Genomic DNA, 24,217 nt, shown 5'->3' on the forward strand with positions numbered 1-24,217 from the left:
GGGAAGTGGGGGGCGCTATGGGGGACTTTTGGGATAGCATTGGAAATGTAACTGAGGAAAATATGTAATAAAAATATTAAAAATTAAAAAAAAAATTCTCATTGTACTGTCTTGTAACTTGACAAATTACAAGAAAATAACTGCCCCCTGAGTTTACTTCTAGAAGTAAACAAAATGATATGAAGAGGCTTTTATTTTGTTTTTTTCTTTCTTTCCTTTTTTTTTTATTCTTAAAGAAAAGTGTATTAAAATGAACCTCTTTCAAAACAGGCTATATGTTCACTAGAACACTGGGTCCTGCCTGCCACCCTCACCAAGGGCCGTGAACCCAAACTGCTCCCAGGATGGCCCCTTGACTCGGCACAGCTGGCTCTCTGCCTCCCGGTGTGAGCGCGGTGGTAACAGTGAACCAAGGTGAGGCTGTGTACACCTACACAGGGGTGGGAGTCGGGGAAGGACGTCCCGTTCTGTCACTCATGTTTCTGTTTCCCATGATCTGGTGTTGAAGCAAACCCAGCATTCCTGCCTTTTCATGCTGGCTGCTGTGGGTGGGCCCTCTTCACACCCAAAGGCATGGCATCTGAGAATGGGGACATGCTATAGAAGCCAGCAGGGCTCACTGGTTCTTGTCATCCTGACTGGGCACACCGAATCAGAGAGACCACACATGAGGTCTCTCTGTTTATATGTGGGCCATGGGTAATGTAGGAGATATACATTCTAATCTTCATTATAGATTTGAAAAGGGGGCTCAAAAGCCCCTTAAAGCTAGCGGAGTTGACGGTGATAGAGTGAGCACACGGTGGACCATGGTGGATCCTCCCAGTTGGTTATACTTACCTCGACATCCTTTTTCAGTTTTTCTAGGAATATCTTTTTGTTGTTGTCATCAATATAGATCTTTTGGCCCTCATTGATGAAGTCATTATCCTTTAAAGTTGGCAGCTCTTTGGCCTAGAACAAACGAGAAGGAGAAGGAGCTTGAATAAAGCCTAAAGAGCTACATGCTCTCTCCAACCCGAAAGGACACTGATGTTGGTTTTGCCCACCTAGGCAGGGACAATGAAGCATAAGGTAGCTTAATGCAGCCAGGGTGAGCCAGTGAGCTGGGGCCACTGGAAGCAGTCCCACTAGGAATCAGGGTGAGGCATGCTCCCCATGTGACACTTCACGGTTTTCAGAAATGAAAATGATGGAGTTCTTTGGTTCATTTTCTTACAAGAAATTTTCTGAGAACTGAACATGTCTTCCTGGAGTACTTGATGAGGAACACTCTACTGTGTAATCCAATACGACCTACCCTCTGACCTTCTTGGGTGGCCTAAGCTGAACTTTGGTTACATCTAGCATCTTGTCTCACAAAGTCCCATCCATCAGCTGTGTGCTGATGGGGAGAGCATCTGACCAGAGGTTTGGCAGTTGTTCCTCAAAGCCTTGTTGCTGTTGGGTAACTCCAAACAAATAATACTGTTAACACATAGCGGATTAAGATGGGAAATTTTACCCTTCACAAATAACCACGAGAATGAGCAGTCGAGTAATTGCCCTTTGGTTCGCCAAGGCAAGAGGGTTGGAGAAACTCCAAGTGTGGGTTACAGCAGAGGAAAGGTGTCAGCCTGTGCTATGGCACTCAGAACACAGACACCTGGTTTTAAGATAGTGTGGATTGTACTTCATGCAGGCTGCACTGTGGGAAAGTTCAAAGGCCAAACCATCTCCTTCACTCCAATTCCTTTCTGCTAACCATAGCTTATTTCTCTCAGCTGCAAGGAATCCAATGTAATACACTGCCTTTCTTTGGCCTTATGCTGAGCCCCTAGTGGTCCCTTTTCTGCTAAGGAAAAAAAGTCCATGGAAACAACACACTGCCCTTCCTGGCTCCTCACACTGTTTCCAGCTAAAGAAAATACACTGAATTTATCTACTGAGTTTCCCTTCAAATGTCTAAATGGTATGCATCTCTCTCTCATTTTATAAGGAGTATATGTGTATGCAAACAAATATCGATGATATACATTCATATATTTATGTGTATTATGCATTTCCAAATTATTAGCTTTGCTATTCTGCTTCACTTTGAGAACATTTTGGCCATTTTGTGAATGAAATTGTCACCAACATAGTTCTCTTTATAAAGAAAGTTTGGCAAGTGTCAGAAATTCAAAGGTTCTATTCAATGGGCAGTTCCCAAATTGCTGTCACACACAGAGATGCTACTACAAGCAGTAAACTCCCTATGTAAAGGAGTTGGTACTCTTGTTTGGGAAGCAGGATCCAGTGCAGGTGGGAGACATCCTTGTGATACATTAGAGGGAGATGTGTCTTCATATCCGTTTATGCTGAGTCAGGGCCCACTTTTTAGAAGCAAAGTATTAATAAAGATATTTTAATACATCCTTAAGCATAAGGGTTATGGGACAGAGAGGCTCTCAGAAGTAGAACACACCCAAAGAGCATGGGATTGGGCCTCTCAAGACAGAGTTTCAGAAAGTAAAATGCATATTAAAAATAATGCAGTAAGTGTTAAAAATAGAAACCAAGAACAACTTCCTTCAGAAGATGGCATGTTGATAATAGTAACATCACCTGTATTGGACTTAGAACTGCAAAGTGTGTGCGTGCATGCACAAATTCCCAAACCAGTTTTGAAGTGAACAAGCCCTGAAGTTTTAGCAAGCTACATTCTGAGAGCAGCAAGAGGAGATACCCTGCTCTGATGTAAAAGATTGGGGCCCCAAGAAGCAGGCAGACCTCCCGACAAAGCCAGAAATGAGAGCTGAATGCTTTTGTGTCGTTTGGCTTTGGGATTGTGGGGCTACGTCTCCACTTTGATTCTATAACTCATTTCTATATGTAAGAAGTTACTGTGAGGACGAGATGATACACCACACATAAAGCAGTCAAGTATACACTGGGTGTATGTGTGTGTAACACACATCACATTAATGAAGATGAATGCCATCTCGCGCTCACCCCCACAGAATCCCCTCATGTGACAGGGCAAAGTCTAATCCTCCCTCTCATAAAACTCTGGATACCCTGTCCTGTATTACTAAGCTTGCTTGTGAACTTCACAGGCACTGGGGATGTATTTAGGTTGGACCAAGTTCAAAACAGGGCAGCCAGATTGGTTAAGCAACTTATAAGGGCTTATTGGAAGGATCAAGAGGCAAAGAGGCAAGTCCTTAGGAGGGCAGCTGTGGGTGAGGAGTCTAATATAGTTGGCAAAAGCCCCTCTCCCAGATGCTTTCCCTAGAATGGTGCTTAGAACACACCCAAATCCGGATCTAGTCAGTACAGGCAAGGCAAGGGCTGGAGGTATCTCTATTACTGTGAGATATACAAACACATAAGCACACCTAAAGGTATAAGCAGAGGAAACCTTTCCCCCACCATCTGGCGCTCCTGTCTCTGTATCCAGCATCTGGACAGATCAGTGTGGGATCAGTCCTCTCACTCGCCTGCCGACCCTGGGCTGACTCTGCACCTCCACCTCCAACCAGGAGATACAGATTAAAACGTGTGGTTCTAGATGGAACTGGACCCAGGCTGGCTGCTACAGTTTATCTAGGCTCGTCTAATTATTAGCTGCGTGTCTCTGAGCATGTGACTCTTTCTGTGACTTGGCTTCTTGTCTCTAAGTAGGATTACTAAGTAGAGGGCTGTTGTGTGAATTCCACAAGTTGTACGTGTCAAAGGGTGAGAGCAGTGTTTGCCACGTGTAACCACCTCCAGACGCTTGTCATGTTTTCAAGTATGGCTTCTTTAGGCAAAGCTGTTGCTGAGAAATCCTGAGCAAAGCTTTTCTAAAAGGTGTCACATTAAGATTTACCTAACTGGCTGTGACTTGAACCAGCTGCTTGGTTCTGCCCAAACCACTTCTTCAGCCAAGTAGTGGGAAAATAATCATAGCTATGCAGTTAGGGTTAGTGTGGACTGGAAGGCAGCATTCAGGCTCGCCTATTAGAACCGGTGAGTTTGCTTTCTCTCTGGCTGCTCTCTCAATGCCTGCCTCAGTGATTCCACATCTAGAAACTGCTTTGTCAACCTCAACTCTGCCCGTCTAGGAAACCTGAGCTCTTTAGCAGAGCTTTCCCCAGTAGAAATCCCTCACTAATACACCATGGTAAAACCTGAAAACTCAAATAAGACTAGAATATGGCCATATACTAAAAATTGGCTCTAACTTCCTGAAGGAATTGTTTCAACTTATGGAATATAAGTTGAATCTATGGAATAAAATGTAACACTTTTATACACACAGCCAAGGACAGGAATTTGCTGAATACTTTTCCCTGTTACTTTTCTTTGGTTTGGGTTTTCATGGTGAGCGGGTGGTTTAGTGGTTATGATTTTTTCTGACCTAAAGCAAAAGTCCATGCTTAATAGTCAAAACATATAAGCAAGGTACAGGGAGCTATAAATTGATTCTTAAGAGGTAGTGAACTCACTGGGACACTAAAGTTGCTATGAGCTATGAAACTTAAAGAGCTTTGGGCTTCATTCAGTTCACACTCAGCACTAAGCCCTCTCAGCATGTCAGTATTCTCCTACAGCGAGGAAGAACAGACTACGAGAACAGACTGTCCAACAGTATTGATCAAGGTCAGGACGACACATCTGAGAGACAAATGAAGAGGGGCAGGGACCTGGACCCTGGGCAGCTCAGGGTCAAGTTTCTAATTAATCCTTATTCTCTATGGCTCAACAACGGAGTTAAAGTATCCTTTCTGGGGAGATTTAGCCAGAGGTTTGAGACTTTAAAATGTTCAGAACACCACTCTCAATTGTAGAAGTGGCCACAGCCTGTGTGGCGGGTTCAGCAGATAAAGGTGGACGTGAGATGAACACACCTGGAATAAAGGAGTGAGGACACTCCCATGCTTCCCCACGGAACTGGGTAAACCCAAGGGAAAAAGCAAGGCCTCAAAATTTGATTCATATTACTTACCTCTTTTATACTTAAAAATATCAAATCACTGTGACTTTTTACAGACTTTCTGAATAACCAAAGTCAAACACATAACAAAAAGTGTTTTTTACCAAAGTGATTTAACAGAAGCAGTTATTTTTTCAAGCAAGGGTTAACTCTAACACACATGCACGTGTGTGGGCATAACTACTATCATTTGTGCACTTTAGTAAACAATCTATTTTAAGGCTTATAAGATCAGAAATTATACAGGATTTTGTGTTCAATTAAAAAAAATCAAGTTAGCTTTCAGATGACAGGTTAAAATTACTACAAAAATTAAATTTGTGTCTGTAGTAACAAATATAACTCTATCTAAGTCAATGACATTGGGTTTTATTTTTATTCTGTATCGTATACAAAACAGCTAATTGTATTATAAACGACTATTAGCAATAGCAAGGTGAGAAATACATGTTTCTGAACGTTAAAATGTAGAGCCCACAACATGGGGCCCGCACTTTTGTTCTGCATCCGAACATTACCAGGAAGATGAAACGCTCTGGTCACACTTGAGTACATAATGCAAACAGGCTTTGGTACCAGAAGGTTTCAATGCAGAGGATTATATGTATCACCGTGCACTGAGATTAAAGGACTTGTATTTTAGAACGAGATGAATTTTTATTCGATGTGCTCATTTAGTAACCTACTTAATTTTTCTTCCACTGTAAGCCTCAATGTCAAAGATTGCTCCTTGGGGTGTCTTTGATGGCTGCTCCTATGAGCCTTCAAGCTCAACACACAACTTAAAAGACATGTAGTCACTGCTGTCTCGTGCCAGGGACTGCTTACGTCCCTCATTTACTCGCTATCAGAAGCTCACCTAAATGAAAATAAACTTGTGAAAAAAGAAGTGCTTGTCACAGAAAATCAGTTCACAGAGTAGAAAATGCCCCACAACTGTCCCTGTAAGGGAAAGAAGGTAGGCAATCCTTGTGCTGGGGGTGGGATAAAAGCAGTTTGATGGAATAACATCACATGCATGGTATCAATTCTGGGTAACAAGAGATGCTAGGGCTTTATAAAAAAATCAGTTCCACTTCCCCAAACAGCTAAGCCACAAATTTGATACAAGAAAAGGCAAATTAGCCAATGAGGGTGAGGTTCACAGAGAAGAGCAATGATAACATTAGCCAATGAGGATGAGGTTCACAGAGAAGAGGCAGTGATGACAGGCGCTTTCCTACACTGCTTTCCCACATGGCTGTGTGCAGTGACCTTCCCCTCCACAGAAGGGAATGGCAACCCAAGGACCTAGCTTGGGAAATGACCTAGTACATCTTACTAACTTCTAATTTCCACAACAAAAACAATGAGAGTGCATCCATTTCATACATTGTATTTCAGAATCTCTGTTTATATGTAAAACATGGAAAGAAAATAGATCTCAACATACCCGTGAAATTGTGCTGAAATTAAAAGCACAAAACTGTGTAAGCTTAACTGTCATGTTGCTATTGAGAACTGTCAAACTCTGGCTATGGGTGCTTTCTCTAGGTATCTTAAGCTAACATGTAAAAAAATATTACTTAAAATATGTTCACAGTTTAGTGAGTAATAAGTAGCTATATAAAAGGTAATGATTTGGTCTTCCCCCATAAGCAATGATATGGCAGTCTCCAAGATCTGAAAAATAGGACCATCGAAATAAGTTTGTTTCACAGGCTGGAGAGTTGGCTCAGTGGTAAAGAGCATGCACTGCTTTTTGAGAGAACCTGAGTTCAAATCCTGGCACCCACTCAGCTGGCTCATTACTGCTTGCAACTCCAGTTCTAGGGGGACTCAACAGCTCTAACCTCTACAGACACATTCATGTACACAGAGCCATGTATCTGTATATACATATAATTAAAATAATAAAAATTAAAATGAAGAGTATTTGTTTAAGGTTGTTCCAATTTGGTCTAAAGGTTCTGTGATATTCATATCTATTGTTGGTGGTAATGTAAGAAATGTTAAAGACTGAAGACTCCAGGGAAGTTTCTTAAGTCCTCTTGATTCTGGTTTAACATGAACACAGCAAAGATCTTTGCCTACCATTCTAAGAATTGCACATATACAGCAAGCTGGCTTAAATTTAAGCCACATACATGCTGAGCATCTTCTCTCTACCCTAATTTTAGCTAGAAGCAACTGCCCAGGAGTTGCTGGTTTACAATAGTTCCTGTGTGCTTGTGTGTGCTTCTGATGCAGCTGAGTTTTGTCCAGTGGAGGCAAGTGACCTTAAGGCATCTTTGCCTTAACACAGCACACATGTCAAAAAGGCTGGGCGATTTCAGTGCTCATGTAAATCTAAAAAATGTTCATAAGAATCCTCTGTTTTTCATATGCCAGGCTTACCAGTCTGGAAAAATTACAAGTAAATTGAAAACTGGAAAACCCTCTTGTAAGTACAGGACTGAGCTCATCTGTAGAGCACTTGCCTCACATGTGAGGGACTCACTTCTGGATTCTATCTTCAGCATCACACGAAACACAAGCAAAACATCTCTACTTCCCAGGATACCTCAGGGTTCCCTCCGTCTCCCAAGGGCTTACTGAGACATGCTGATACAATGTCTCAGAACATGTGTCCATCAACAACATCAGCATTACAAGCTTTGCATAGAACAAGTGTCATTTTGGTGACTGTTAAGTGCAGAATTCTAAATGTGGTTTACTGTTAATCACAAATTCTGCAAGGGTTCAGAAAGGCTAGATTTAAAAACCACAGATTTCTATAAAAACCAATGATCCAATCAAATCCTCTCTCCCCACACCCTTCCTTTTTTTCTTATTTAAATCTGACCTGTCCTTAGACTACCCCATTAACCCACTGGGATCCTCCTGTCTGGTCTGGACTCAGATCCCAGACTTGATGCCTTTGGTCCCAAACTCCCGTTTAAGAACTGTCTCTGATCCACGGTTCTGAAGTTCCTAGTGCTGTCTTTCTAAGGTCTGGGGCAGAGGAAGAAACTCAATGATGAGTGCTTGCTTTGTGTATGTAAACCTTAAGTTTAACTGCCAGGAGGATTGCAGAGGGAAAGCAACCTGTGAAATAATGAAGCCTACTTCTGCTCTGAAGGGAAACCATGCCCTGCCCATTGGGTGGCCACCGAAGAAGGAAACCATTTCCCTTCCATCTGGGGAGAAGAGGGAAGATACAGAATAAGTTTAAAGGATTAGCTGCCTAGAGAGTTGGAAGTCCCCCACAATGTCACCTGAGGTGACAGCTTACCTTAAGTGGGAAGGCATACTGGAGAAAGGCTTCCCAAAGGGTACACTATGTGCTTGCTCAGGGGCTGGGCACCCATCCTATCTTGCTTAAAACCAAAGACCAGACAGGGGTAGGGATTAAGTATAATGGGGGACCATTTAAAGATCTCAGAAGAAATGCTGAAAAGGGGTTTGGAAAAGGAGTTTTAGAAGGGAGGGTATAAATGATCAATTCTATCAAACCTTCAGCCTGTAATAGGTAAAATGTCAGGCCCAGTGGCAGCCTTTTAATCACCAGTGCAATTTATGATGCATAAGAATCAACGAGGAGGCTTTTTGTAGCGGGTTATCAAAGTGTCAACAATGATTATTGCCAATATAGCTCTGTAAATGCCAATTGCAGGGCTGCTGCTTTCTTTCCAGCGGGTCCAGGGAAGAGGTGACGTGTTAAAAGCAGTCTTCTGACCCTCTTACTTCCTTCACACCGTCTTCACTTTACCCGAGGAAATCGGAACTGCATTTGGAGAACTGGGCAGAGCGATGTACAAAATGCATCTTTGTATAAATGCCTGAAACTCTCTCTCAAGAACACTGGCTTTTTAGAGAGTCAGGTCAAATCCCCCAGAGATCGAGTGAGTCCAGTTACATTTTCTTTTGCTCCTCCAGAGTCCCTGCTGTGGAGCTGGCCGGCTGGCAGTTTGCTAAGGCTGTCATTTGTAAAAGGCAGTCTGCTCAGCTATAATTAGTAATTTGATGTCACACTGGAATTGGACTGAAGCTGTGAAAAGATCGACCACCAGGGAGATTCGAATTTCTGTCTCATTTAGAGGGGGCGAAACTGCTGGAGTCATGAATGGAAGATGCCCTTCCACTAAAAAGCAAAGAATTAAGGAATCAAATAAGTCATAGCAGCTGTCAGAATTTGACAATTTTTTTTTCGGAAGGACTCCCATAAGAAAAATCTAGACATCTGTACATACGGGTTCTGATACTTATTGCCATAAAAGTTAATTCCATTATTGTTAGAATCTAGGCCCTATCTCCTCCAGTTCCATCTCCATTATTATGCTAATGAAACCACACTAATTACATGTCAAGGTGAAATCCAAGGGAATGGGACTTGTCTGCACCGATATCACTAAACATTGAAAACGACAGTTTTCAAAACTTGTCATCAACAAGTTAAAAGTACAGAAAATTAAATAATGACTCCAGCAAAGGTGAGAGCTGAGCTCACTAACTTAACCACGCCAGTGGAAAGTCTCGGGGAAGGAGGGTCTACATAAAGGCGACCATTCTGCGCAGGGCAGTGACGCACAGCAATGACAGCCACAGTTACTAGCTCTCCTCTCAGAGGCTAAATAGAAGAAATAGAGTATTTCAATAACTGGTACCAGTGACTATTCTGAAGGGGCTTATGGTTTTATTCATGAACCTCCCATGCTATGCTTCTAAGAAGAGTCCAAACTATTAATTGATCATGGGAAGAAAAATCAACAACTAAAAAAAAAAAAAAAAAAAAAAAAAAAAAAAAAAACAAAACAAAGCAAGGAACCAAAAAAAAAGGGAGGGGGGAAGGTCAGAGTTCAACTCTGGCAGCACACTCCGTTAACTGGTTGTAATTGAGTATTTCTGGATTATCAGCAAACTCACAGATGGTGGAGCCACCCCACCCCACCACTCCAGCAGCCATACTCTCCTCAGTGACTATCAGTTTTAACTGCCTTCATAGGAGTTCTCCTCGATTTCCCAGTGAGACTCTGAAACACATGTGGATGGGTGAGGCAGCCCTCTAGAAGCTGACCTTTGGGGGATGAGTTGCCAGACCTCTAAACCCCCAACGGAGTGGAGAGTGCTTCACCCCTCCTCAGGGCAACAGTGTTGACCATGGCAATGCTTGTACTGCAGGAGTCACAGGGCCAAAGATTATGGACCAAGTGGCCCAAATCACACACCTGAAACCATGCGTGGAAAATGCTCAGACTCCTCAGGTGGAGGAAATATAAATGGTTTGAAACTAGGTCATTTCCTTGATTACTTTAAAAATAAATTAAAAAAAAAAAAAAAAAAAGAGCCAAGATCCTGGGTGGACTGCTTTTTTGCCATCTTTAGCCTTCACGCCATGTTCTTTCTGGTTAATGCGGTTAATTTTCTCATCCATTTTCATGGCTTCTGGGATCAACATGATACTACCAGAAGGAATGTTTCGAGGGATGCTAGCCATTTACCCATGCCAGAGGTAAGAGCACGTCCTATCGGAGGCTTGAGGCAATGAACCTCTGCTTAGCCAAATTCTCTATTCTAGGGGCTAAAGAGCTTTAGGGAGGAGGGCAGGGGTACTGTGGCTGCTGCTGGCTTCTAGAAAGCATGTGGCCCTAAGACACATCGGTGCCTGATGTAAGGAAGTGTCACAGTTGTAAAATGTCAGAGTAAAATGTCAGTGCTTTCCCTTATATACACACCTGCTTGCCACCAACCCTGAGTTACAGGGGTTTTTCTTAGGTTTGGCTATTGCTGGAACAGCCCTTGTAAATGGAGGCTGAAGATACCAAAACCAATGCCTGGCATGGTCTCTAGGGTCTTGGTGATGGAAGCAGGGTGGTGGTGGTGAAGAAACCAAGTAACTATCACGGAGTACAAATGTTACCTTGTCTATGTCTTCTTTCCTGGGCCACTCTGTGGCTAAGATTTGGGAGTGTATGTATGGCCCTTTAAATAATTACATATTTTCTCTTAAAAATATAAAGAGTCTCAATAATGTACAACCTCTAAAAACTCCTCATATGCTAAAAGTTATATACTTTGCTCGAGTGTTTGAGCTTGAAAGAAATGCTCATTCAGCAACCCGGAATTTAAGAGGCATTGTTGCCTAAGTTCTTAGTATCTTCAAGGGAGCCTAGATGAAACATAAAAATATACACTCAGTAAAAAATACAAGGGGCAGCCACTGTGTCCTGCTCTCTGCCACACTTCTTCACCACTGCAGTCTGGCTTCTGCTCCTATCCACCTTCTTGTGTGGCATGCCCTCTACAGCCTGGCAAGCACCTGCTTACCACAGATGCCCAACAGGTGCTTGACTGAATGACTGAGGCTCTTGCTCGTCTGGCTGTGGCTGGTGGTAGCAAGACTCTCTCACACCCAGCACTCCTTCCTTGGGAGATTCGAGCTCGTCTATGCTGACTGCCCTTTCTTCGCCAGGACCCCTGGTCAGCCTCATACGCCTGTGGACACCTCTGTTCTGCTACATTTGCATTCCACAGTCTTTGCCTGCTGCTGTGGTTCAGGGAGTGCAAAGATCCTCTGGTCAGGTCTGAAGAAGGTGAGTTGTCTTTCACAGCCTCCCTCGAGACACACCCTGTCCCGATCACCTCCGACATTTGATCTGAATAAATGAATTTGCTCTATATTTTTTTCCACCACCAAATCTCTCTGTGGTGTGGCTAGCTGTGTACACCAACGAACCCAGGCCCCGCCTACGGGCTACTGCACTGGTCTTGCCTCTGGCCTATGGATTCCCCCTGGAGCCTGTTATGTGTCATGTTCCTCTAGCTAGCCTCCTAAGGGGCCCAGTGGCCTCTGCAGGACTTGCCACTCTTTCTCTGGATCCTTCCCTCTTTGTCCAAATCATCTCTACCAGGGAACATTTTCTTTCCTGATCTCATGTCTTATTGACCAATTCTGAACATTGTATACTGAAACTTTTAAGACTGAAAGACCTCTTGACAATACTCCTAACAGCCTGACCCTTCAAGTCTACAATTCTGTTAAAAGAAACCAAATGAGATTTAAGTTTTACTTGATTCCCAATAAGTCAGGAGATACAAAGATGCAGTCTTTCATCTCTCATTTTAAAAAGCAAAACCAACCCTACCACTGTATACTTGACAAACTGGATGCTCACCCGAGTCAGTAGGTAATGGCCAATAAAAAGGACAAAGAAGAGGCAAAGAACACAGTCAGAGTCGGGGTCTAATGGGGTAAAGAGGGCTTGGGAGCCCAGAGCTCACACTCTGAGCTGGAGTTCCACTTCAGCTAACTTTACAGTCTGTGCATAGCAGGTGGCATGTGATCCATTTCTGTCAACCACACACACAACTAGTAACTAGTAGCTGTAGCATTCCTAGCCACTGAGGAAAGGGGATGAAGGCATGCATTTCTAGGCTGCTGGGACTGCTACTTGTGCTGGAGGCAGCAACACGTTGGTGGGGTATGAGAAGAATGGACAAAAACACTGTACAGCCCCACTCCTGGGACAGTGAGGGGCACCACCATGCTTACCTTTTCTTTATCACTAGCTTCTCTAGCCACTGTCGAGCCCTGAAACACAAAGAAATGGTTAAGAATGGACTTCACGGGATGCTTGGTTTCCCATGGACACAGTATGTAAGTGATTCTGGGCAGAATGGAGAAGAAAAAGCTAGCTCTGTCCTAGGTCCAGCCTCAGCATGCTCCCCTCGTTCCAAAGCCCTCATCTGGTCTGTGGCTCCCCCTACAAGTGTTCCTGTCTACTGCCCACTCTTCTCCAACCAAATCCTTGTCACTGTTGCCAGACTTGTCATTCTCAGATTCTTACCCACCTTCTTGGAAGTCAGACAACATGCCATCACTTGAGGAATAAACTTGCCATGCATTGATCAAAACATGAAAGGTTTCACTATCGTCAAAAGGGAGGTGGGCTATCAGATGGCTGGGGCCACAAAAGCATTGGATGCCCTTTCCCCATAAACAACCTCCAGATGTGGACCATCCTGCCTCTGACAGCTTTCTTTGTACCACACGCTCACTGTACTCTCCCCAGTGTGTTACTGAAGGACAGCTCCACTGAGCTCTGAGCACATCCCCTGTGAGCACTGACTCACTTTGGAGATTCCTTCAAAGCCACAGGCTTCCTCACACCTCTTTTGTTCTAGGTCTTATGCCGAGCACTGGGGTACAAAGTGGAAAAAAACACAGTCCTTGATCTCCGCAGCACCTAGTCTATGGCACAGGTTTTCAAAAGCATCCTCAGAGATGTGCTGGCCAAATGCCTGATGGGAGGCAGGAAGTCACTTCTGAAATCCCCAGGAGGCAGTGCTCAAGCAGAGAAACTTTCCTTTTTGCGGGGGATTTTAATTCATAAAGAAAAGCTACGGAGCACACAGACAAGTCGAGTCTTACTTTAGATTTCTAAATATGTGAATTCAACAACCTGTGGCTCCCCCATGGCAGACTCTGTGTTTACTGACAAGTGGCTGGAGAAGGATCAGAGAGTTTCTGACTTGTTCTGCCCTGGCACCAGATGCCTGAACTGCTACAGTGGAGTGTTTTGCTAACTTGGTCACTGCTCAAACACACATCTATCATCCTGGATCATAAAAATCACCAATCACAAAGGGAGCTCATACTTGATTTGAACAGAACAGTTGGTTAGATAAGGAGAGAAAAAACCCTCCCCATGACACCTCTCCACTGATATGTGCACACAGATGCAGAAACTGGCAGCAGCAGGGGGTGGGGGTGGGTGGTGTCCCACAATTGGGGAGCGGGGACAGGAGCAAGCTTGAGACACCCCAGTGTCAGTTCATGACTGCCTGGCACTTGGCATGCAGGACTGGTGGGTATCAAGCCCCTGGTGAGTAGCCCAGAGTTGCTTGGGGAGCAAGCCAGAGAAGCACCAGGCGGAGTTGCCACATGAGGGTCTATTCTAGCACAGTTGGGATTCAAGGCGTGCTCCGCCACCACCAGGCCAGGTCCGCTTTCTACCAGTGATGGCTAGTCTTTATTGTCAACTTATTGTAATCTAGAAAAATCTGAGGAAAAAGTCTTAACGAGGGACTGTCTGTGAGCATCTCTGTGGGAGATTATCTTGATTATGTTAATCGAGATAGGAAGCCCTTCCTACTGTGGGTGACCCTATTCCTAAGGCAGAGGATCTTGGATTGTATAAAAGTGTGATAAAGCACTCTGAACAGAAGTGTGCACGCATGCACAGATTCATTACTATCTGTTCTAGACGGTGGGCGTAATGTGTTCAGCAACTTCAGGTGCCTGTCACCTTGGCATTCCCACAATGATGGCCTGCGAGGAACCTGGAACTGCAAACCAATAACGTCAAAGGAAGACACTGTCTAGTTAGGGTTGCTCATATGGGTCAGTAACATCTTTCTTTCCTCTGTACACTGCCTTATAACATTTCTCTCTCTCTCTCTCTCTCTCTCTCTCTCTCTCTCTGAGAAGGTATCTATAGCTCTTGAGCACTGCCTAGGGTATTGGGCAGAGGAGGAAGCAATTCTACTTTTGTAACCTGTGTGTGTGTGTGTGTGTGTGTGCGTGCACTGTATGTATGAGTATGTATGTGTGCACTGTATCTGGGGGTAAGGATAACCCTGGAGGTTGTTTGGGCCATTTCCTTTTTATTTCTATGTGACCAGTAGGGATGGTCACATGATTTTTGATACTCTGTAATTCAATATGTCAACATTAAGAGAAGCTGTGTTAATTAAGGAACCACTATGTCTCCAGTGAGACAGGTATGACTATAAAACCACACACTGGGACCAGTGCTCGCCACTGACCATGGGTATTAATGAACAGGGTACAAGTTCTCCAGGCTAACTAAGGTAGTCCTGACATTAAGTCTTGGTGTGTTATTAAAGAATATCTACAATTACACCCCAAACTCCACATTTCTCCTTCCCAACTACACATTTGTGTGGACTCAGCTGTTTTTCCCAGCTACTCATGCAAATACCGCTAAGTATTGACAGCAGGATTGGACAGGACATTTCAACTGTTCCTAATGAATCCACACATTACAGAGACCTGAAATCAGGGGCAGGAGAGGACTAGGAGGGAAGGAGGCGTGGGGAGGAGTGCACGATATACAAACACGAAAGCCAAAGGACACATTTAACTAAAACAAAATGTAAAGGCATGGGGGTGGGCTGTGTGAGGGGAGGAAGGGGTGCAGAATTCCAGACGTGAGGTGAATAAATAAATTAATTAATTAATAGAAAGAAATGTAAAACCATGAGGCTTGACTCACTAATAGTTTGCTTTTGAAAAATATAGTTGTCATAAAAATCCATTAATATGTAGTAGTTTAATATTATTTAAAATAACTATAAATATTAATATCAATAGTTTAGTGTTTCTCATAAATTTCTTTCAAGCAAAGATTTATTCTTATTTATATGTAAGGGAATACAAGGGAGCCTATATATTTATATGTAAGGGTTTATGGGGGCGACCAGAAGAGGATGTCAGACCCCCTGGAAGTGGGAGTTAAAGGTGGTTATGAGCTGCCTGATCCTAGGAACTAAATTCGTGTCCTCTGGAAGAGCAGCAAGTACTCTTAACTGCAGAGCCATCTCTCCAGCCCTGCTTCTAACTCTAATACTGTAGATATCTAGACATAACCAACAGAAGGCAAAGCTTTGTAGGGTCCTCTTTTGTGCATGTGAATGAATCCTAAGATTAAACAAAACAAAACAACCAATCAAACAAACAAAAAACCAAAATCCTTAGAACTGAGTACCACAGATCAGGGGAAGATGAACTTTTTCAGGGTCAGAGAGTAAATATCTTAGCCTCATGGTCCATACAGTATCTCTGGTCACTGCTCACAGCGCCCCATACAGTGTGAAAGCATAGATAACACAGAAACCATGCACATGAGGACACAGCAACAGAACTTTATAAAGATGCAACCCCCTCTTGGTCTTGGCATACATACATTGTCAGAGTTGGCTGTCTAAAAGTCAGGTCATGTCACTGAATTCAGAATTCTCCAGTGGTCTCGTTTTAAATTGTTGGTATGTCTGATCTCGGGCTTTCCTGTCCCCCCTGTCATTTCTCTCGAGATGGGACCAATGCCACCCTTTCAGATGCACCTTAGCTAACATCCTAGCTGGAAACGTATGCCTTGGTAGGCCTGGTGGTACAGGCCTGTGGTCCCAGGCACTAGGCAAGCTGAGGCAGGGTGCTATCACTCAAGGTCTGTGTTGGCTTCAGGATGAGTTCAATGCTAGCTTGGGCAGACCTTGTCTCAAAATAAGAAGAAAACTGGCTGAGATCGTGGCTTAGTAGTAGAGTACTTGTTTACTGTTAATAAAAACTAGTGTGACGTTCCCCTGTTCATTTCTATCCACAGCACTCATGATTTATCAATAATAGTAAATAATAATGGTAGCAATCATCCCTACTTAAAGATCTGTTCGGTTTTCTTTTATCATTGTATGTGTGTGTTTTATGCACGTGAAGTAGAGGACAGGAGGCCAACTTCTGGGAACCAATTCTTTCCTTCTATCCTGGATTCTGAAGAGTGACCTTGGGCTATGAGGCTTAGGGGGCAAGTGCCCCCAGTTTACCTGCTGGGCCACCTTGCTGTCCCTGGTCTGTTTAACTCATAAACTATCCCCAGCACTTAGCTACAAATGGCATGTGGCTGACATGCTTGTAATAACATGGGCTGCTTATTCCTATGTGCTGGCAATTGCCTGCTAGATTCAAGCTCTTGAAGCATCCTGACCATTGGGTTTACACGATAACATATACAATATGGATGGGTAGGCTTGAGCAAATGAACATGAAACTTATTGAAAATTATCAAAGTCAACCTCACCTTTAAGTCGTATTTCCTATATACAGATAGCCGGTGGCTGAACACGTTCCTTGTAACAATCACATATATTTCCACTCCATCGACATTAAGCCGGTACATTCCCAAGAACTGAGGAAGAAGTGTGACCCCGTGACATTCCACTATATACTGTATAGGAGAGAAAGAAAGGAAAAGTAGCTGACAAAATGCCGTGTATCATTTATATAAAGGAGAAATGTCCAATTCTTGAGGTTTTCTTTTCAGAAAACATTTAAGCTGCTTTATGCTGCTCACCTATCAGATCTGTGTTCTCTCTCTCTCTAAATCTGAACATTTAATCTTACCACTAAAGATATTCTTTCCCTAGTAGCCCAACTAATCTGTAATGTCAAAATTGAACACAGTGGCTCAAGCCAAGAAAGGAAATCCCTTTGAAGTGAAGGACTGTCCACCTCTGTCCTCCTCCCCCTCCCCTGAGAATGACTTCACCTCTAGATCTAAACCTTGAGGGTAGTGAGGCAGAGGGTGAAGAAGAGGATACTGGGAGTCTGGTGCTGGAAGCTTGGGTGTTCTGCTTTCCATCTTGATTTCAGTGGGTGTGAAGGGGCCCCGAGTTACCGACAGACAAGCCAGCTTTCTTTGGCTAGGGGCTAGGTGCCATCAAGTCCCAGGCTTGCAAAAACACAGCATGACTTGGGTCATGTGCCAATGAGCCACAAGAGGGAGCTACTTCCTCTTGGAAGTAGCCATTGATAAACTACCACAGGGACCAAAATGGGGGTGGGGAGGGGAGAGTCTAAATGAGCCTTTTGATGCCCACGACACAGATTAAACCTCCAGCATAGTAGCAACACCCCAAATCCAGTGTTGTAAACACCCTACCCATTTGCCTACACCAGATGCCTGGAAGGATGACTACCAAGGGTTAAGGCTTGTATTTTGGATTGTTCCGGGGAGTGTGCCTGTGTGCATGTGTGTTGCATACATACATGTACTGAGGTTACAGGTGCATGTTCCCACGCTTGGCTTTTTACATGGGCATCGGGGATTCAAACTTCATCTTTACAAAACAAGTCACACAGTCATCTCTTTAACCCCTATTTCGAGTCTTTAAAAAAGGTTACACTGTTTGATTTAAAAACAAAAAAACTTTAACAAAAACATTCTAATTGGATTTTTTAGTGATAAACATTATTAGTGATCAACTCTAGGAATATTTAATTAGCTAAAGAAGAAAAAAGTTCTCGATCTTGCTCACTGGAGCTACACAGCATCTGTCACTGCAGCTGGCTTTAGTTCTGCAGTCCTGACAGATTTCCAAGACGCTTCAGACCCCCCTGCCTTACAGGTAACAGCTGAGATGTATATTTGCGCTCAGTCTATTTTTTTTTTTTTCTCCACTGAGTTTCTCCTCAGCTTGTTACTTGAAATCAGATGAGTGGAGCTTAATTTCAAACCAATAAATGGACTTGAGGTTTGCTAATGCACAACAGGTGCTTAATAGCTCTCGGTTGAAAAGGAAATTTCCCACAGCAACGGAAGGGATTAAAAAGTGTGTTGTTTGCCAGCAGTAGAAGGTGGATGAGCAGTCTTAGTTTCATCTTCCAGAAAATGAGTACGCAAACCGCTGTGAGTGTGGCAAGTTAGAGGATGTCAAAAGACCCCACACCAGTCTGTACTGAACACTTATCAATGACGTGATGTTAGCTGTCACTCAAGACCGAGGTAGGAAACTGTAACATCACACCGATCTCTCCCTTGCTTGGAACCTCTAACAGCCAAGTCTGCTCTGCGGCTCACTCTATGGCAAGCATCATTTTGCAGACCTGGATTTTTTTTTTTTCCCTTAAGGCCTGTACTGGCTGATCAACTCCTCCACTCACATTCTTATCCTTAAAGCTGTAGTTCAGTGATAAAGCACATAACTCACATGTACTCAGCCAAAGGGTCCATCCCTAGTACCACAAACAACAAGGAATGCCAAGATGGAGATCTGTACACAGCCACAGACAGCCTGGCTCACAGTTGTACCACCCATAGTGACCAATGCTAAGGAGCAGTATGCGGGAAACTGACAAGCTTTGGTTTTGGAAATATGCCCACACAGGTTATACACTACAATTTCCTTGCCTCCAGAGTAGATAATGGGGCACAAACAATCAACTTGGATGCATTTTGTTCACAAGTGTCAGCTGTACTTAGTTCCCCCATGGGGCTCTTTGATGAACACAGATGAAATGAACTTCCAACTCCCGAGTGTATAAACAAACAAGACCACAAATTATATCAAAGCCTGTCCTTTTCCCTATCAGCGTTGCCAAACTGCATTTGATACTATTAGTCTAGAAAGACCTTAGGACCAGGGATTCTGAAGGAAAGAACATTCTACCCACTGGCTGGAGTTCTGGATGGGGATCTGAGAAAGTGCCATAGCTGCGCAGTGCTGGTGCTGAAACAAGGGCACTGCTGCTGCCTGTTCTCAACTTCCCAGGTTCCTGTCTGGCTTCTTCCTCCATTGTGTGCCTATACATATGGGGTTTACTCAGAGCCTTGACAAAAGTCATTCTTCTCACCTTCCCACTCCACACGATTTGTAGGCACCTCACCTCCCCTTCATTCTCTGCAGCCCAGAAGCTCATCATTGCAGCCAACACTCATCTTTCCAGGTTTAGTCACATAGGATTCTCTACTCAGTCATGTAGCATCTTTGCACACTATAAGCTCCGTGAAGAGACCCCGTTTCTATTTTGTTCATTGTCAAATCCCAGCACTTGTGTCTAGCATGTCAAGAGCATTTAATGAATAAATACACTGAGCAAATTCAGAAAACAGGGGGCTGGAGAGATGGCTCACTGGTTAAGTGTGCTTGGTGCTCTTCCAGAGGACCCAAGCTAGATTCCCTGCACCCACATGGCATCTAACAGTTATCTGTGACTTCAGTTCCAGGGGTTCAGGCATTCTCTTTTGGCTTCTGTGGGTACCAGGCATGCACAGGGTGCAAAGACACACAAGCAGGCAAAACACCCATACACTAAAAAAAAAAAAAAAAAAAAAAAGAGAAATGACCCCAGGTACATCTTACAAATACTCTGCTGTACACACTACAAACAAACTCTTTGTTCACAATTGTATTAGGATTCTCAACTCTTGGCATTAGGAATCTGGATGTTCTAGATTTTGAAAGCAGGGGTGGTAAAGTCCAATTTGAATTATAAACGAGGGGGATGCTCAGGAATCTCTTGATGACGTAATCATACAAGGAAAACGAAGGTTTGTGTCAGCCACAGGAGGACAGAGCGTCTCAGCTTCACCTCCAGTTACATGAGTAACTCAAGGGAGAAAAGGTTTACATGGCTCACAATTCCAGGTTACAGTCCATCACTGCGGGGAAGTCAAGGCAGCAGGAAGAGGAAGTGATTAGCCATACCCGACTCACTCTAAAGCAGAGAGCAATGAATGAATGAATGAATGAATGCACGCACACACACACACACACACACACACACGCATGCATGCATGCTAGCCCTCATGTCACTTTATCCACTTCACAGTTCAGGACTCCCTGCCTAGGTAATGGTGTCACCCATAGTGGGTGAGTCTTTCCTCTAAGCACTACTAGGCGCTCTCACAGGCACGCCCACAGGCCAACCTAATCTAGATAGTGTCTTACCGAGACTGCATTCTGAGGTGATCCTACACTGTGACAAGCTGACAACTGAAACTAACCATTCTAGAAGTATCACAGAAAATGGTCAGAGAGTACGGAGTCTGCTATCCCATGGTTAACTCGAGGACAACTCTGGTAAGAGTCACAGCTTACATGTTGTGCAGCTATGTTGCTGAGGAAAACGGCTCAGTATGCTCTCATTCTGGGCATTGTAGGTATCATGTGACGGTTGCAAGTGCAGGGAAAGGCAGCTGACTCACAGACCATTGGATGACTTAAATAGAATTAATGCTGGAAAATTTCCCAATTTCTCCAAGTATGTAAAAACTTACTAAGATGGCAAATGATGACCTTGCAAGCCACAGGATGATGTGGAAAAATCCACAGGTACCTCCTTTCCCCCTCCATCCTTGCTTTTTTTCACAGTGACTAGGAAGGAAACTTCTGTCCTCCACAGGAACTAGGGAGAAACCTGGTGCTTTTGAGCTGCCCTGTGCTAGGTGGGTGTGGTGGTACACACATCTCTAGGAAGGTTGAATCCTGAAGACTGAGTTCAAGGTCAGCGTGGGCTAAGTAGTGAGACCTGTCCTTACAAAAACAAAACAAACAAAACAAAAACCAATGTTCTAGGCTGAAGACTGAATATAAGGACAAAGAGCCTCAGAGAACAAAGACCAAAATGTGCAGAGGGAGAAGACTTAGCAGGGAGGGAATAAGAGGAAACATGGGCTAGAGTGATGGCTCGGCGGTTAAAAGTGCTGCACTGACTGCTCTCCCAGAGACCCTAAGTTCAATTCCCAGTAAGCACATGATGACTCACAACCATATGTAATGGGATCTGATGCCTTCTTCTGGTGTGTCTGAAGACAGCAACAGTGTACTCACATACATAAAGTAAATATATATATATATATATATATATATATATATATATATATTCTTTTTACAAAAAGGAGAGGAAACAAGAGGGGGGAGAACCCCCAAAAGAACCAGGGGACCTCCCCTAAAACATTCTCAGGGAAATGGTTACACAGACATAGTTTTTTATGGTGTGCATGCCTGCATGCATGCCTGTTACAGGCATGTGCATGCCTTGGTGTGGATGCAGAGGTGCAGCATCTCTCCTTCGGATCCTTGAGGCAGGGTCTCCCAAGCACAGCTGGGTACCAGGCTAGATGGCCGGCACACTTCTGAGGATTCTCCCCTCTGCACCTTCCACCTTGCCAGGATAATAGAGAAGTGCCTTCCCATCTGGATTTTCATGGGTTCTGAGGATGCAGCTCAGGGATACAAGCTTACACAGCAGGCTCTTTGTCCACTGAGCCATTTTGCTAGTCCAGCCAATGGTCACATGACATTTTAAAGAAATGGCAGGAGTTCCCTGTTTCAAGGAATATCTGTAAAGTATTTTCATAAATGAATAATGCTCCGTATATGTACCAGGTAAGACAATGTCTTATAAACATAAAATTTATATTCAAAATTTATTGCTGCATTCTTCTACTTTTAGGTAACAACTGAGAACTTCCCTTTAAAGACTTCGGGTGAATTAGGAAAATAATTTGTTCAAACGCTTCAAGAACAACAAGCAGGTGTACTGGGTACCACATGCTATGATTTTTTTCTTTAGTATCTATTATTTAGTGCCTTTTAAAATTGAGTCAAAACATCTTTAGCATCCAGTCATTCCTACCACTGCTTACAGGCACAGGGACAAATGTGAGGAGGCTTTGATTTTTTTCTCTTTTTTATGCTTAATTTCCAAATTATAAATATAGAAAAGTAGTCAGGTATGGTGGTACACACCTGTAATCCCCACACTTGGGAAGTTAAACCTTGAGTTTGAGGTTAGAATGGGCTACATTACATCTGAGGTGCCATCTATACAAAGGTTGAGAGGGCTGCTCCCAGTGGCTACTCAAAGCTGGCATTCTCTGGGAGGTATTTCTTGATGGGCCCAAGTGCTAACCATTAAATCTATCCTTCTTGGCCTCTAATGTCATCAGACTCTTCTGCAACATCAAAGAAGCCCCTGTGGCCCATGTGGTTTTCAGTGCTTGCATCACACTCATGACCTGAGCTTGCATCTGTAGATGCTGAATACTGGTTCCCTAATTTTAACAAGTAAATTTTCTATCATCTATTCTTGGGGCTAACTTAATCGCTGTATTCCTGGGGTCCGATTCTATATTCTCCATAGGAATTCATCACATTACCTATGCTTGCATTAACATTATTTTTATTAAACACTGCTTACAACATGCTACCTGCCTGCATTATGTACTATGTCATAGCTTCTGTTTTATTCCCAGAGTGTTTTCAAATTTTTTTTAAATATGTAGCCAGTAGGTCTGGCTATAACTGGCATTTCTAACATAAGTGACTGCTACTTGCTGTGTCCCGCCTTCTGCTCCAAAGTCTATGGATACGTGATGTGATGTTACAGCCAGCCTGAGTTAAATAGTGAAACTTTGCCTCCAAAATCCAAGACAAAGAATGTAACAAAAAGCACATAATAAAAAGCTGTTGACCTGGGGGAGCCATCTTGGTTCCCAGATCCCTCAGAGACTACTCTGCACAGGTGAGAGTGTGGACTACAGAAGCTAACAGCTTCTGGGACAGGTGGAAGGCACACAGCTTCTGGGGCAGACCCCGTTTTGGGCTCCAGACATCTGGGCACCTTCCCCGCCAGAGGAGAAGTGTTCACTCCGCCCAGGTGGGCTTTACCGGAGCACCTGGGGGAGCCATATCTGGTCTGGGATCTCTCAAGAGACTAGACTGTGTAGGTGAGAGTGCCAACTACAAAAACTACACAGCTTCTGGGACAGGCAGAAGTGACACAGCTTCTGGGACAGGCCATGTTTTGGGCCTTCATCTTCTGCCAGGAGCAGATCCGAACATCAGATATCTGTGCACTTCCCAGCAAGAGAAGAGCTTGCCTGCAGAGAGTACTCTGACCACTGAAAGTCAGGCGAGAGCTAGTCTCCCATGTCTGCTGATAAAGGCTAACAGAATCTCGGGAGGAACAAGCTCTACTAACCAGAGACAACTATAACAATTAATTACAGAGATTACCAGATGGCTGAAGGCAAATGTAAGAATCTTACTAACAGAAACCAAGACCACTCACCATCATCAGAAACCAGCACTCCCACCTCAGCCCATCCTGGATACCCCAACACTTCCGAAAAGCTAGACCCGGATTTAAAAGCATATTTCATGATGATGGTAGAGGACATCAAGAAGGACTTTAATAACACTGCTAAAGAGGTACAAATCCTTGTAGAAAAACAGGAAAACACAACCAAACAGCTAGAAGTCCTTTAAGAAAAACAGAAAAACACAACCAAACAAGTGATGGAATTGAACAAAACAATATAAAACCTAAAAAGGGAAGTAGACACAATAAAGAAAACACAAGGTGAGGCAACACTGGAGATAGAAACCCTAGGAAAAAAAAATCTGGAACCATAGATTCGAGCATTAGCAACAGAATACAAGAGATGGAAGAGAGAATCTCAGGTACAGAAGATTCCATAGAGAACATGGGCACAACAATCAAAGAAAATGCAATGCAAAAATAACCTAAGTCAAAACATCTAGGAAATCCAAGACACCATGAGAAGACAAAACCTACAGATAATAGGAGTAGACAAGAAAGAAGATTTTCAATTTAAAGTGCCAACAAATATCTTCAACAAAATTATAGAAGAAAACTTCCCATGCCTAAAGAAAGAGATGCCCATGAACATACAAGAAGCCTACAGAACTCCAAATAGACTGGACCAGAAAAGAAAT

The 24,217-nt window shown here is 43.5% G+C and overlaps 1 protein-coding gene across 3 annotated transcripts in view; it reads right to left on the reverse strand.

The window, feature by feature from the left end:
* The window catches only part of Pip4k2a (phosphatidylinositol-5-phosphate 4-kinase type 2 alpha), a 153,174-nt gene that overhangs the window by 10,484 nt on the left and 118,473 nt on the right, over positions 1 to 24,217 (reverse strand). For all 3 annotated transcript variants that reach the window (XM_021151106.2, XM_021151115.2, XM_029471350.1), the window contains 3 exons: positions 16,774 to 16,920; positions 12,450 to 12,488; positions 841 to 954 (listed from right to left, as the gene is read on the reverse strand). In XM_021151106.2, the coding sequence (XP_021006765.1) occupies positions 841 to 954; positions 12,450 to 12,488; positions 16,774 to 16,920 (300 nt within the window). The remainder of the gene's footprint in view (positions 1 to 840; positions 955 to 12,449; positions 12,489 to 16,773; positions 16,921 to 24,217) is intronic.

The sequence above is a fragment of the Mus caroli genome, chromosome 2 (assembly GCF_900094665.2).
Source record: "Mus caroli chromosome 2, CAROLI_EIJ_v1.1, whole genome shotgun sequence".
NCBI classification, from domain to species: Eukaryota; Metazoa; Chordata; class Mammalia; order Rodentia; family Muridae; genus Mus; species Mus caroli.